A 15,580-nucleotide genomic window follows, 5' to 3' on the forward strand; every position below is an offset into this window, starting at 1 on the left:
TTCCTCTTATCCTTTTCTTTTTCTTTTATATATATTTTTATTTTGAATTTTTGAATTATGTGTTACAATTTAATATAGACTGGGATTTCTCCCCAAACTCCCACCCCTAACAGATTTTCCCCATTTTAATACAGTGGTATAATCCTTCATAAAGAATTACAATTCCATCAGTCTCTTATTTAAGTGCACCCCAACATTGCTGGTACAGACAGTGTCAAGACAGCCCAGCATCCCATTGTCTACACTTGTCCAACAGTTTCTTTGGGAATCAGTTTTTTGTCTGGAAGCAGGGATGCCTGTTGCATTATTTTTTGTGTACATTCTGTTGATGTTGGCAGTTCTAGAAAACCTTTGCTTAACTTTCATAATCCTTTGCTCTTCTGCTGCAATGGGGGAGAAATAGTTGTTAGTACCTTTTATTTATTTGCTTATTTATTTGTATTATATTTTTGACACTCTTTACATAGTTAATTAGGGTGAAAAGGTACAAGGGCTATAGGAAAGTGGGTAAGACTATTATTTCCATATTGCTTCCTTCATGTTTAAAGCGGGGTATTAAGAGAGAAGGCCCACCCAATTTCCCACCCTCCCCAGGTCTCTGATGTAGGACATGCTCCTAAATTCTTGCTCAAGTGGTTCTGATAGTTCACCAATTATGAATCGCTGCCAGTCTTGCCACTCCAAGCGTGATAAGGTCTTTGAAGAATCCACTGGTTGACATGGTCCATCATAGAGTCTCTGTTTGCCCCGTATTTCGCTGCCAACATATAGCTGAGATGGTTGATTGACTTGTCTGTCTTCTGTCTTTTCTTGGTTAGGGTTCTGAGTCCAGCATTTTGATTGGGGAGGTCTCCAAAGAAACTTTGTCTGAGGTGTTCTCTGACCAGAATCTTGTATGTACTAGCAAGTACAGGGCCCTGCGCAGTCCATCGCCCGGATCAGCTGGTGATTGCAATTGCTGGGTCAGTTCTGTTTTCAGCCCCGATTTCCACTGGAACCAATGGGTGTTGTGACCAGCACACACTCTGCCCTCACATAAACCAGTGGGAGCTGCAGCCTAGTTGGAACGATCCACAATAACCTTCACCAGGCTCTCCCCCTACCCTGGTTCCCGTGCTTATCAGTATGTGCAGCAGACTGGTCCAGTCTGCCCCACATTCCATTTGGCTCTCATACATGTCAGTGTGTATTAAAGCTTTGTTCCCTCTAACCAGCTCCACTATGCAGCCCACACAGATGCTGTTGGGTGTCTGTTTAGCCACCCCAACCCCTGTCCTTGTTTTCATGCCCTCCCGTGGAAGTGGTAACCAAAGAGGGAGGAGCCCACTATTTCCTTCCCAGGCCTCTCCCACTCCTGGATTGTGCACTTTCCAGGTAGTTCTGTGGTTTGACTTGACAGAATTAGCCCCGTGTCAACTTCTGCCAGCTGATGCTAGGAGTGGGTAGGAAGGCAGAGTAGAGATCTATTCATGGTTTCTATTCATTCCTCCTAGCTTTTGGTTCTTTGTCAGGCCTTGTGCTACCATCTCTTACAATTTCTGACAGTTCAATTTTGTCAAACACGCTGGCCCTTCAGCAAGTTTTCTTAACATCAGTATATGATATTCCTTTCTTGCTTTCCTCATATATAAATTGTTTTTTGAGTATTGCCTTATTTTTTTTTACTTTAAAGACTTGTTTGTTTTTATTGGAAAGTCAGATATACAGAGAGGAGAAGAGACAGAGACAGATCTTCTGTCAGCTGATTCACTTCCCAAGTGGTCGCAGCGGCTGTAGCTGAGTTGATCCAAAGCAAGGAGCCCAGAGCCGCCTCCAGGTCTCCCACAGGGGCGCAGAGTCCCAAGGCCTTGGGCTTTCTTGGACTGCTTTTGCAGGCTGCAAGTAGAGAGCTGAATGGGAAGCAGGGCTGCTGGGATTAGAGCAAATGGGTCCCAGGTGTGCAAGGTGAGGACTCTTAACTGCTAGGACCTGAGAAAGGCGCATTAACAAGAAGAGTGATTAAAATTGGATTAGTCTGGACTCCAACTGGCGCCTGTATATGGTGCAAGCACCACAGGCAGTAGCTTTATTCTCTGTGCCACAGTGCTGGCCTCTGTGTGTTTTTAAAGAACTCTTAAGCAGTTCATGGGGAGAGCATTATAGCCCATATTCTTTCACTGGCAAGTAAAACAAATACTTCCTACTTTAATCTCTATTAACAAATGGAATATTCCTGTATATAGCATTTTTTATAATAAAGATCACAATATTTATGGCAAGTGAAAAAAGGTGCTAATGAAGAAATTAATTGTGATGGAAAAATCCTCCTCCCTTTTAAGATGGAACCTGAAAATCTTATTTATCTGATTTGTCATTATGGCTTGGTTATGATACAATTTGGTGCATTTTGAATGTAATTATATATCTTTTAAAGAGTTAAGGATAATGTTCCTGCAATTCTTTCTTAATTTGCAGAAAAAGCAACCAGTGAGATGAATACTGCTGAGGACTGGGGACTCATTTTGGACATTTGTGATAAAGTTGGTCAATCTCGCACTGGGTGAGTATTCCAAGTTTCAAAAACTTCTGTCCATCTTTATTTATAAACGAGAGGTATTAAGTAAAGCATAGTCCAATTAATTTAGAAGGATTTTTATTGAAATGGCTTGAAGGGTTGTCCCATTTTGGTTATTCCTTATAACTAGTTAGGATAACATGCCTGCTTAAAAATTTACCCTTGTATTTTTTTCCTTTTGGAATTTAACTTTTCCATTGATGTTGATAACCATGCTTGCTATCTTTTCCATTGATTTTTGTCCAGTGGTTCACTCCCTAAGTGGCCGCAGTGGCCAGAAGCCGGGAGGTTCCTCCTGGTCTCCCTCGTGGGCACAGGGTCCCAAGGCTTTGGGGTCATCTGCTGCTTTCCTAGGCCACAAACAGGGAGTTGGAAGGGACATGGAGCAACTGGGACTTGACCCTGTGCCTTTATGGGATCCTGGCACATGCAAGGCAAGGATTTAGGCACTGAGCCACCATGCTGAGCCCTGTCTATCCCTTTCTTATACTCAGTTGCCATTTTATGACTGTATTCATGTTACTCTTCTGCTACTCTACTGGATCCAAACTCTTAGATCCTGTTTTCTCTCTGGTGCGCTGTTGATTTTAACTCAATTGTTTGACTTCCCTGTGCTTTTCTTTCTTAGTTAAATGCCTTTTGATTCTGTTTCTTTCTCTTTTTTTTAAGATTTATTTATTTTTATTGGAAAGGTGGATATACAGAGAGGAGGAGAGACAGAGAGGAAGATCTTCAGTCTTGATGGTTCACTTCCCAAGGGGCCGCAATGGCTGGAGCTGAGCCAATCTGAAGCCAGGAGCCAGGAGCTCTTCCAGGTCTCCCACACAGGTGCAGGGTCCCTCCCAAGGCTTTGGGTCATCTTCAGCTGCTGTCCCAGGCCACAAGCAGGGAGCTGGATGGGAAACAGGGCCACTGGGATTAGAACCGGTGACCATATGGGATCCTGGTGCATGCAAGGCGAGGACTTTAGCCACTAGGCTATCGTGCTGGGCCCTGATTCTGTTTCAATGTGGAGTTTTTCTCTTTTCCTAATCTGTGCCTTGTATCTTTTCAGATTTGATTTATATAAAATGTCTATCGCGGAGCCCTTTCTTATTCCTATTATTGACAGTGACATGGTCTTCTGACTTCTTAGAGTGTTTTATCAAAGCCCTTCTAATTGCTTTATTCTGTATTTTAGTAATTCATGTCTGACATTTGTAGAAAGAAAAATTGATGTGTTTTTGTTGTGTGGAAGAAAGCAGTAATTTACTGGTTTAAAGTATGGACTCTGGACTGTCTAGGTTCAAATCCTGCCTGTGATTTGTCACATTGACTGAATTAACCTTTGTGGGCCTTTTCCACTTTTACCACATAAGGATAGAAGTAGTGTATTCTTTGAAGGAGAATTTTTGTGACCAGGAGATTAATTAATGTGTAAAGTAACATGGTTAAATGGGTGGGTGCAACTCTGCCCACATTGGATTAAAGTCACATTTTGTGAGTATTTTTTGAAAATTGAATATCAACCCAGCTCCATCTCTGTGCTTTGGAGGTAAAACATTATCTAAACATTCCAGTTGTAAAGTATCTCCTTAAGAGATACTTTATTAGAAATTGCCTATATTTTTCTAGTTAAAAAATAATATTTGTAACCTGTCTGAAATTCTGCGTGATGTGTAATGAGGGCGTGAAGATCAACTTTGTTTTCATGTTCACATAGCAGAAATGATTTTTAGATTTTTTTTCTTGACTTAAGATTGATAACTTATTTCTCTTGAGAGACAGGAGGAAGACTGAAAGACATAAGAATAGAGGCAAGGAGATAGACAGGGTTTCTGAAATCCACAGATTCAATCTCCGGTGTATACAATGGATAGTTATTCTGCTTCTTTTTAGTTTTTATGAAATTAATCTTAGAATATTTGTGTGAATGGGATGCATTATTTAGTGCGTAGACACAGTATAGTAATTCTTGTAGTTTTAGTCTCCCCACCCTTTTTTTTTTCCCCTGAAGCCATCTTAGAATTGTCTTAGTTGAAAGAATGTTTACAGGTTTTAAGAGAGAAAGGTGCCGTTATTAATGAAGTTTTTTGGTCAGAACAGTGATCCAGAAGCAGGCTACTAACTTTGTGAAAAAGTCTTCATGGTTCCTGTTTTTAAAATTTTTTGCGATTGTTTAAATCACACATATAAACTATATATTTTCATGTATGTTTGTTTATTTAAACTGTGTCCTTTAAAAATAGCATGTGTTCAGATTAAATTGAACATGACAAGTCCACCTCTTCCCTGTAGCTAATCAATTTCCTTTTCTTCCCATCTTTCCTTTGTTCCTTTACACAAATGTGAATAAAATTTCCCCCAACCATATATAGTAAACATTATTGCCACTATTCTGCTTCTGCTATTACACAATTCCTTAATCTAGCCTACCAGTCTTAATAATGTATTCTTTTAATGCCTAGCAGTGCTAGAGAAGTTTACAAATCATTTACTCATTTAACACAATTTTTTGGAGACATGTGGAATATTTAGTACCCTTTAATAGTGGATAAAACTTAATTTTTAGTAATTGTATCTCAGGAAACCAAATAGATGTAACCCTGATTTCTGCAAATAGATGCTAAGTTGCTTTTAAAAAAATGCTTGAATTGTTTGACTTTCTGAGCCTTAAACTTTTAAAAAATATTTTGGAAGTTTTTGACAGTCCTCAAGATATTCACATGATTTTTAGTGTGCAATTCCAGTGTATGAGTAAGTAGTGAGGAATGCTTGACTGGCTTAGTCATATGATGGACTGAGACCTCTCTGTTTAAAAATCAACAGAACTTTCAGAATGATGGTAACAGTTTGCGTTTTGTTTTCTTTTTGGTGGTGATGGGGGGTTGTTTTATTTATTTGAAATGCAGAATTAGAGTAAGAGGGAGAATCTTCAGTCTGCAGTTTACTCCCAAGATGGCTGCAACTGCTTGGGCTAGGCCAGGCTAAAGCTGGGACGCAGGAGTTTAATGAGGGCAGTGTACATGGGGGAATCTAGACAGTCTAGACAGTGGTGCCCAGGTAATCTGTTAGCTATAGCAAGATTTTTTATTTTTATTCATTTATTTATTTTTTTGCTTAGGACTGCAGATGTGCGAGAGGGGACACATTTTTTTTTTTCACCAATATGAATGGGGAGAACGGATAGGAACATGTTTCACCACATTTTTAAAAAAAGATTTATTTATTTTCCTTGGAAAGGTAATATATAGAGAGGAGGAGAGACAGAGAGGAAGATCTTCCATCCAATGGTTCACTCCCCAAACGGCCGCAACGGCTGGAGCTGAGCCAATCTGAAGCCAGGAGTCAGGAGTTCTTCCGGGTCTCCTACACTGGTCCAGGGTCCCAAAGCTGAAAGCCGTCCTTTCCCAGGCCACAAGCAGGGAGCTGAATGGGAAGCGGGGCTGCTGGGATTAGAACTGGCGGCCATGTGGTATCCCGGCGCATTCAAGGTGAGGACCTTAACCACTACGCTATTGCACCGGGCCCTCCACCACATTTCTTTATGTATGTTTTCTTTTTCTTTTTTTTTTTAAGATTTATTTTTATTATTTTTTTTTTATTGGAAAGGCGGATATACAGAGAGGAGAGACAGAGAGGAAGTTCTTCCGTCCGATGATTCACTCCCCAAGTGAGCGCAACGGCTGATGCTATGCCGATCCGAAGCCAGGAGCCTCTTCTGGGTCTCCCATGCAGGTGCAGGGTCCCAAAGCTTTGGGCTGTCCTCGACTGCCCTCCCGGGCCACAGGCAGGGAGCTGGAAGGGAAGCGAGGTCGCCAGGATTAGAACCGGCGCCCATATGGGATCCTGGGCGTGCAAGGCGAGGACCCCAACCACTTGCGCCACTGTGCCGGGCGCTATGTATGCCTTCAATGTTAACCTCATAGGCATCGTATTGGTCTAATTTATTTTTATTAGGAAAAAGTTAATTGACCTAAAAATCAGATTAACTTTGTTAACGATGCAGGAATTCGAATTTTACTTCTTTTTCAGTGGTAATACTATATTCCTTTCAAGTGTAAAGCCTTCATGTGGCGGGTCAACCTGTGAGTTTTGTGATAGTGAAGTACTTTTCAGATGAGATGTAGAGATGATGCAAACTTGAAATAAGTGACTTTTCATGTTTTATAAAGCCTGAGATGTCCAGTCTTAGAGACAGTGCAAGTTATGTAGAAGTTGGTACTGTATAGAGCTCTGTAAGGAAAATTAATTATTTTAAATACTAATTGTACACTAGAAAGTAGTGTTTTTCATACTTATCTCGATGTCTTTTTATTGAGCATTTAGCATTGCCTATTTTGGGACCAGTTAGAGTGAAAGTTTTCACTTGTGTCACTAGAGAACGACAGTAATTGGTAAGTTATTTCATTCTCTCAGATTTTGAGAACCTTCATTATGTCAGAGGTCATGGCTAAGGATAAATGGAAAGGATATGCGTTGCCTTCTGAAACCCTTAAGCTGTTAAGTTTGAGAGGGAGAGAGAGCACACAGGCGTGTGAGAGCAGACACAGGGAGGGAGGGAGGGAGGAAGGGAAAACACAGAGTGGAGATGGTAAGAGCCAAAGCTTTAACTGGTAGTGGTGAAGAACTGTCTGCTCTGAGGTTCTTAGCATCATGTCTAGCACAAGTAGGTACTCCACACTAATGCTCACTGCTGACAATATGATTATGAATTGCCACATTCAGGTGGAAAGCTAACATTCCAGGTGCCCACTACCAGGCTTACCTTGATGTGGGGGAACCCGGGACTAAATTTCTCAGTTCAAGAGATATTTAAGCTATGACCTGAAGCATATGTAAGGGATATAGTAAGAACTGCAGGTAGGAAAGTGCTGGAGAGAATAGGACCCGAGGGATTGGAGTGTCAGAGAGAAAGAGAGCAGGGTGCTTCTGAAAAGTGATCCAGAGACCAGATTAATAGATGGACTTTGTAAGCCTGATTTTTTTTTTCTAATTTGAGCTTATAAATTTGAAGCTGATTTATTTTTGCACACATTATGGTTAAATTTCATTTGCAAGAAAAAAAAGTTGGTAAGACCTAACAGTTAAAATAATGTAGTTGGTATTATTCAAAGCTAACAGCTGTCATGTGTACATTTTGTTAGAGGCAGTTCTAGTTATCTCTTACTTAAGAAACCTTCTGAAAACTTAGTGTTTTCATCCATATTTTGTTATCTTGTGGTTATGTGAATTAATAGCTGAGTAGTCCTGGCTTGGGGCGTGGGTTTCTCATAGAATCTCAATTGCTGAGCTGGAGGAATCTGGAGGCTTGGCTGGGATGGATGGATGGATGCTTAGTATGGCTAGCAGGATTGCTGGGATGTCAGCTAGAGCTGTTAATTGAACCACTTAAGGGAGACCTCTGTCTTTGGCTTGAGTTGCTTGTAGAAGAGTTGGCTAGATTCCCAGGGTACCCAATGTTCCAAGAGATCCAGGTGCATTCCACAAGCCGCCTTATAAACTGGTGTCAAAAGAATTATACATTCTTTTGGTGAAAAAAGTCACTGAGGTCAGCCAAGATACAAAGAGAGGGTCATTAGATGCCACTTCTTTTTTATAAATAGTTGCAGAGAGGGAGAGCTTCCTTTTGTTGTTTCAATCCCCTAATGGTTACAATGACTGTAATTGGGCCAGGAGCTTCTGGGTCTCCCACACCGATGAAGGGGCCCAAGCACTTAGGCTGTCCTGTGCTGCTTTCCCAGGCCATTAGTGGGAGCTGAATATGAGAGGTCTTCCTTCTGCTGGTTCACTTCCCAAATGGGCACAAGGGCCAGAACTGGACCAGATGGAAACCAGGATCCAGGAGCTTCCTAGGGATCTCTCACATGGGTAGAGGAACCAAGGACTCGGGCCATCTTCTGCTGTCCTTCCAGGCACTTTAAGCAGGGATCTGGATCAGAAGTACATCAGCCTGACTCAAACTGGTCCCTTAAGGGATGCTGGCACTGCAAAGGCTAACATTTCCCATGACACAACAGTACAGGCCCCTAGGTGGCACTTTTTTTTTGTAGAAAAAATTTATTTCCAAGAGGAATGTTCCCTTTTACTAAACTAATATATGCTATATAATCATATATTTAAAACACAGACAACCAATATTATAAGTACAAACAACACACTTCAGGAGACAAATGTTAAATATGTCTAGTGTGACTAAAAAGACTTGGACATGACTTAGAAATTATTTAACTGGAAAGGCAATTTTTTTTAATATAGTAGATTTATTTTTGATGTTCTTTACATAGTTTTACATACTTGAGAAGGATACATGCCCATGTGGGCCACCAATCAGGGTGGGAAGGATTGAGGAATGGGGGAAAGTGGATGAGACAATTACTTTTATTTTTTTCTCCCTGTGTCTGGGAGAAGTGGGGGAGTGAAGGGGAGAGGGCCACTCCCAGCAGCCCAACTGCATCAGTGCCCAGGGATGTGAGACAGCCACTCAGTGTCACGTTAGGGTCTCTGATGTAGAGCATGTTCTGAGGGTATTGCTTAAGTGGATTCGATATTAGAGTCTCCACTCACCTAGACTCTTGCTGTCCAATTTTTTCTGTTTTCCATCCTCTGGCGTGGTAGCAGATGTCCTCTGCAGGTCTCAATGAGCTGTCTGTCCCCCATGGTGCATTTGTGCCTGCCGTCCACTGCACAAGTTGTAGCAACCAAGGAGGCCCATTCTGGCACATGCGCTTCACATTCAGACCACAGATCCAATGATTTTCCTCTTGGTTGGAATTTTGAGTCCAGTAGTCCATTTGGTGGAAAGGGGATGGGTTCTCAAAGAAACCTTGCCTGAGGTGTTTGCCAGCCAGTGCCAGCCAGTGCCAGCCAGTGCAGGGTCCAGCAGCCACATCAGAACACATGCACACACAGGTGGTTGCAGCCGTTCAGTCAGTTTTGTCCCCAGCCCCATCTTAATGTGCAAACCATGGATGCTGTGGATCAGCCTAACCCTGTACACCACACACTTGATCCTCCCACACTTCTGGGAGAGCTACAGTTTAGTCAGTGATCCCAATCACCCCAACCAAGCCTGCTTCCAGCCCCGGTTCCTGCACGTGCTGGTATGTGTAGCAGACTGCTGTAGTCCATCACACCCACATTTGATTTGGCTTTTGTACACACCATTGTGACCAGCCCCATCATCCAGCTCACAGTGCCTGCAGGTGCAACCACCTGTGTAACCAGTCCTGCTGCAGCCCTGGTTCTTGTGCTCACCAGTGGGAGCTGTAGCCCATCAGAAGGGACCCAAGTTTCCCTGCTAGGTGCACTTCCAGTCCTGGATCTTGCACTTTTCAGGTGATTCTGTAGTCTAGCCTGAAAGACTTGTCCAGTCCCAGCACTTGACAGCTTATGCTGCAGCACAGCCTCAAAAGCCTGCACTTAGTCTGGCTTCTACATGTAGCAATAAATATTTTCAGCCCCACCTGACTCTTCCCCCTAAACCAGCTCATATGCCAGCCAGTGGGTTTTGTAGCCCTGCCCAATCTGGTCCCACCCGAAGACCCCTGCTCTCACACTCTAGTGGGAGCAGTGGTCCAGCAGGGGAGCCCCGACAGCCCACCTAACGGCCTTGTCTTTCTTTCCCTGGAGTTATTGTGCTGGTAGGTGCTGCAACCCAGTCTGGCATGGCCTGCCTCACCTCAGCATTGATAAGTGGGTGCTGCACCTGGCTCCACCTAGCTCCACCTGGCCTGCCCCTAGCTCCAGCTCATGCTGATGGTACCACAGACTAGCCCAGCCTAGCCTGTCCCACATTCTGTTCTGGTTCTTGCTACTATAGATGGCACCTCTTGACAGTAAGTGACAGAGTCACATTGTGAAAGAGCTTCTGGGTTAGGAGATGTCTTTGGGATACATGATTTTCCAGAGGCCTGTTATTCTTTGTTTGTTTAGTTGAACCATAATTCTTAAACTTAAACCATAATTCAAAACAATGTGATACACCTGGGGAGTAAGCTGATCTTCCCCTTACAGTGCTGCCAACCCGTATAAGTGCGTGTTTGAGTCCTGGCTGCCCCACTTCCAGTCCAGCTCCCTGCTTATGCGTCTGGGAAAGTAGAAGAGAGTGTCGCAAGTCCTTGGGCCCCTGTACCCACCTGGGAGAACTGGAAAAAGCACCTGGCTTTGGACTGGCCGGCCCTGGCCATTGTAGCTGTTTGTGGAGTGAACCAGTGGATGAAAGATCCCTCTCATCTTGTAACTCTCTTGTATCTGTCTCTCTTGTAACTCTTTCAAGTAAAATAAATTTTTTTTAAAAAATGAAATACACCATTAGAATAAAACAGTAGATTTTGATAAAATAATGTCATTTTGGTACTTCAGTCACATATTCCTTAAGAACTGGATAGGTGGGGCCTGGAGCGATAGCCTAGTGGTTGAAGTCCTCTCCTTGCACACACCGGGATTCCATATGGTCACCGGTTCTAATCCTGGTGGCCCCGCTTCCCATCCAGCTCCCTGCTTGTGGCCTGGGACAGCCCAAAGCCTTGGGACCCTGCACCTGTGTGGGAGACCTGGAAGAGCTCTTGGCTGCTGGCTTCGGATTGGCTCAGCTCTAGCTGTTGCAGCTGCTTGGGAAGTGAACCATTGGACTGAAGATCTTCCTCTTTCTCTGTATCTCTCCTCTGTATATCTGCCTTTCCAATTAAAAAATAAAAACTGGATAGGCAAAATGTGATATAAAGATACCTTTACTTTTTGTGTAACATTTGTGATTTTTTAACATAGAAAAATTGTTCTGTGTTGAGAGATCTTCCTATTTATACATAATTGTAGATATGAACATCTGATATTGAATCATAACTGATTTGATACCTATGAAAAGTTTTACATGGTGATTTTTCATGTGTTTCTTTCTTTAAATATATGAGTTGATAGAGCTTTTAGTTCTATTAAAATTTACAAAAGCTGAAGTTAAGGTAATGGCTTTCTTCAAGATTTTATTTTATTTATTTGAAGATCACAAGTTACAGATTGAGTGAGAGAGATAATTTATCTGCTGTTTCAAATGGTTCAAGGGCTGGGGCTGGGCCAGGGTGTAGCTGGGAGCTTCTTTCTCATCTCCCTCGTGGGTGCAGGGGCCCAGAACACTTGGGCCATCCTCTACTGCTTTTCCAGGCACATTAGCAGGGAGCTGGATTGCAAGTGGAGCAGCTGGTGTGTGAACAGGTGCTCATGTGGGATGTAGGCACTGCTCATATGGGGATACAGCACCCACTAGACTATGCTACAACACTGTCCACAGGACACGTATGAAATGCATGACTTTGATAACAGTATTGTAATTTATACAAAATTGGGTCAACTGTATATGTATGCAACAGCTGAGTTATGCTAGAGATTTTGTTTAATTTAGAATTAAAAACACAGGCTAGGCTCAAAGCAGGATTAGTATTGTTACTGCTTTATTCCTAAAGCCTTGCACAGCTCTCCTCTCATTTTTTTATTTTAAAAAATACACACATACACACTCATTTGAAAGAGAGAAGGAGAGGCAAAAAGGTCTTCCACCCATTAGTTCATTCTGCAGATCACTGTGGTGGCTGGAGCAGACTTGCTCTGGAGGTAGGAGCTTGTAGCTTTTTCTGGGACTCGTGGATGCAGGGCGCAGGAACTTGGGCCATCCTTTGCTGCTTTACCAGGCCATAAGCAAGGAGCTGGATCAGAAGTGGAGTAGCTGTGACATGAACCAGCACTCATAGGGTATCATGGAGCCACTGGTAGAGGTATAATCTGCTATCCCATGATGCCGGTCTCTGCAAAGCACTTATATAGAATTATATAGAAAATAAGTAATAAAAATCAATTAGTACTGTCAGCAGTTATTTACTACTTGTACACTCGCCATAATTTATATGGAGAAGGTGATTCATGCAAGTAGTATTAATTATCTAATTGGATTGATTGTAAGAGTCAGTATATTTGACAGTGATGTATACTGCTCTGTGTGGTGAAGTCAGCAGTTAAGGTGAATAAATAAGGATGATTCATCCATTAAACCAAAAAGTGACTGTGCTAAAATTCATCTTAAAAACCTGTCCTTTCTTGAGTTGCCTTAAAAGCTTCAATTCTGTGTTCTGTGGTACATTGTAAAGTCTATATGTGAAGATAAAGCACATGGGGTAACTGATATATGCCTTAAGAATGATTGAGAGGGCTAACGCCTTAGTTTTCATTTTTCTTTTTAAGTGTGATATAGCTTATTTTTTAAAATATTTATTTATTGCAAAGCCAGATACACAGAAGGAGAGACAGAGAGGGAGATTTTCTGTCGGATGATTCACTCCCCAAATGACCACAACAGCCGGTAAAGCGCTGATCTGATGCTGGGAGGACTTAGGCCACGGTGCTGGGTCCAGGTTATCTGTGACTTCGCACTGCCTGAGAGTGGTGAGATGGGGTGGGAACAAGGGTGGGGAGAATGTGAGAGAGAAGAGCATCCTGTTAAGGCTCTGTGTGGTAGATTGGAGTAACACTAATAATTGGTGAAATGCACCTTGTTTTAATTAATGTTACCTGTTATAAGCCATATCACTATGTACACTCCTCCAAAATCTGTTGTATGTCTGGTCTGTGGTTTGAGAAAAAAAAAATAAGCCATACGAATTTATGAACTAGTGCATGATCCAGAATTATTTATAAAAAGATAAAATTGTGGATGAGCAGAATTTTGGCCAGGATGCCTACATGTCCAGGCTGTCTTAAGAAATTACAGTTTATGCCTGCTGTTCTTGTATTAGTTAATCTCTTTCCCTCTGAAAAGAGTGTCTGTGTAAATCATACACAGAATAATATAGAGGCAGTATTTGTAGTCATCTTTAAATTGTTATTCAAGGGGACAATTGCCATATGCTGGCTGGCACCCCCCCACCACTCCTGGTGGGTGCCAGCTTCTAGCTAATGTGTGTTCCCAGAGGCAGCAGGTGACTGTTACTTGGGTCACTCATCCACATGGGACATGTTGTGGAGTTCTTGGCTCCTGGATGTGTGGGTGTTTAATGAGGAAATCGGTGGGCAGAAGATCAGTTTCTCTAGCCTTTCAAGTCAATGTAAGCTTCTAAAAAATGTTTGTGCAGCTGTCACCACTGTCTCTTCTCAGATTGTTAATCACCACCTCCCCCACAAAAAGCCCCTTGTACTAGAAGACCTCTGATTTTCACTTAGCTTTTGATCTTCAGCAATTGCTAATCCACTTTGCATCTCTCTGCAATTGTTCCTAAACATTTTATATAGATTCCTGCGTTGTGTGTTTTTGATGACCAGCTTTTTTTATTTCCAGATTTCATAAGCGTTGCAGCCTGTATCAGTACTTCACTTTTCTCATTGTAGCCATTGTTATGAACCAGTTCAGTGACATTCAGCACATTAACAATGTTGTGGAACCAACACTATAATCCATTTTCAAAGCTTCTTTATCATTCCAAACAAAACTTTGTTGTACCGGTTAAATAATAATCATCCCCCCTTATTTTTTTGCATTACCTGTGCCTACAAAATCTGTCTGTTGCAGATACTTCACGTAAGTGGGATTTTGCAATATTTAGTCTTTTGTGCCTGGCTTTATCAGCATAATACTTTCAAGGTTTGTATATTGCAGCATGTATCCGAATTTCCTTAAGGTTGAATTGTAGTTAGATACTATATAATTATCCGTTGTTTTGTTGATAGACACTTACCCCTGTGAGTAATGCTGCTCAAAACATGGGTATACGCATATTGAATCTCTGATAGCTTAAAAACATTTTTTTTTTGTGAACTTACGATACTTTGCCACAATGATTATCACATTTTACATTATTACCAGCAATGCAAAATTTTCTTGTGCCAAAGTAAGCTTGTTGTAGCGTGTATGAACAGGATTTGGTTTGAAGTATAGAGAAGGATTTTTTTTTTTTCCGCCTTAAGATTTGTCTTATTTACATGAAACTTGAAACAGTGGGGGCGGGGAGGGAAAGAGAGAGAGAATGAATAGCTTTTATTTGCTGATTCATTCCCCAAATGGCCAGAGCTGTGCCAGGCCAAAATAGGAAGCCCTGAACTCCATGTTGGCCTCCATATGGGTGGGGGGGCCCAGATTACTGGGCCATCTTCTGCCTCCCTAGGCACTTTAGTAGGGAGCAGGGTCAGAAGTGGAGCATCCTGGACTCAAACAGTGGCTCTTATGGGATGCTGGTGTTGTATTATAGGTGGTGCTCAATCAGCCAGGCCACAATGCTGGCACTGACAGTGGTTTGAAAAGAAGTTTTACAAAACAACATACTTCTGCTGAAATTAAGTCAAAACAAGTTTGTGGTGAAAACATGTGGAAGAATGAATAAATCGTCTTAGTGCTTTATAAAAAGGTCATAGCCTCATAAGGAGAGTGCCCTTGGAGAAATCACTGTTTGCTATTGAGCATCTTGCTTTAAAAAGGAAGGAGATGGTATTAAATGGAATCTCACAGGGCAGACAATCCACATCACTTTAAGGAAAAAATGAATTTTGTTCATGTCCTAATTGAGTAGGAAGTGGCAGCTACAGTAGAAATAATAGCTGACACATAAACATCTGAATTGGTTCACTACAATTCTGACAGGAAAATTAAAGTGGAGAAAACTGTAGTGATACTTGATGAATGCCAAAGCTTTTGTGCCCAGATCAGCTTCAGATGTGAACAGTGCTTTCACTAGAAATCCTAAGCAGGTGAGCTCAACATCCTGAAGAATTTTTTCAAATAATTTTAACAGTAAATGAAGCATGGCTTTACTGGTAGCATTCTGAAGATGGAGCACAATCAAAACTTGAGGCCCAGGAGGTAGGAGTGGGCCAGGTACAGTACAAGTGGACTGGCCCTGAGCAAAGGTCTGTACATGAGCCAGGCATTGTGTTTGTTGACTCTACAAAGGACCAAGAAGAATGTTTTAAGAAAGCCAACTTTTTAGTATGAAAACACTCAGGAAGACTTCCTTGAAGATTGCTTCTCTACCGCAAGAATGCTTCTGCTCATTTTCTTGTCAAGTTGTACAA

General features: G+C 42.0%; 1 protein-coding gene across 1 annotated transcript in view; it reads left to right on the forward strand.

Annotated features, from left to right (window-relative positions):
* The window catches only part of STAM (signal transducing adaptor molecule), a 53,938-nt gene that overhangs the window by 10,166 nt on the left and 28,192 nt on the right, over nucleotides 1-15,580 (forward strand). The window contains exon 2 of the mRNA XM_040967806.1: nucleotides 2,455-2,539. Coding sequence (XP_040823740.1) covers nucleotides 2,455-2,539 — 85 coding nt within the window. The remainder of the gene's footprint in view (nucleotides 1-2,454; nucleotides 2,540-15,580) is intronic.

Source organism: Ochotona curzoniae, unplaced genomic scaffold (genome assembly GCF_017591425.1).
Source record: "Ochotona curzoniae isolate NIBS_2020 unplaced genomic scaffold, NIBS_Ocur_1.0 scaffold_4683, whole genome shotgun sequence".
Taxonomy (NCBI): Eukaryota; Metazoa; Chordata; class Mammalia; order Lagomorpha; family Ochotonidae; genus Ochotona; species Ochotona curzoniae.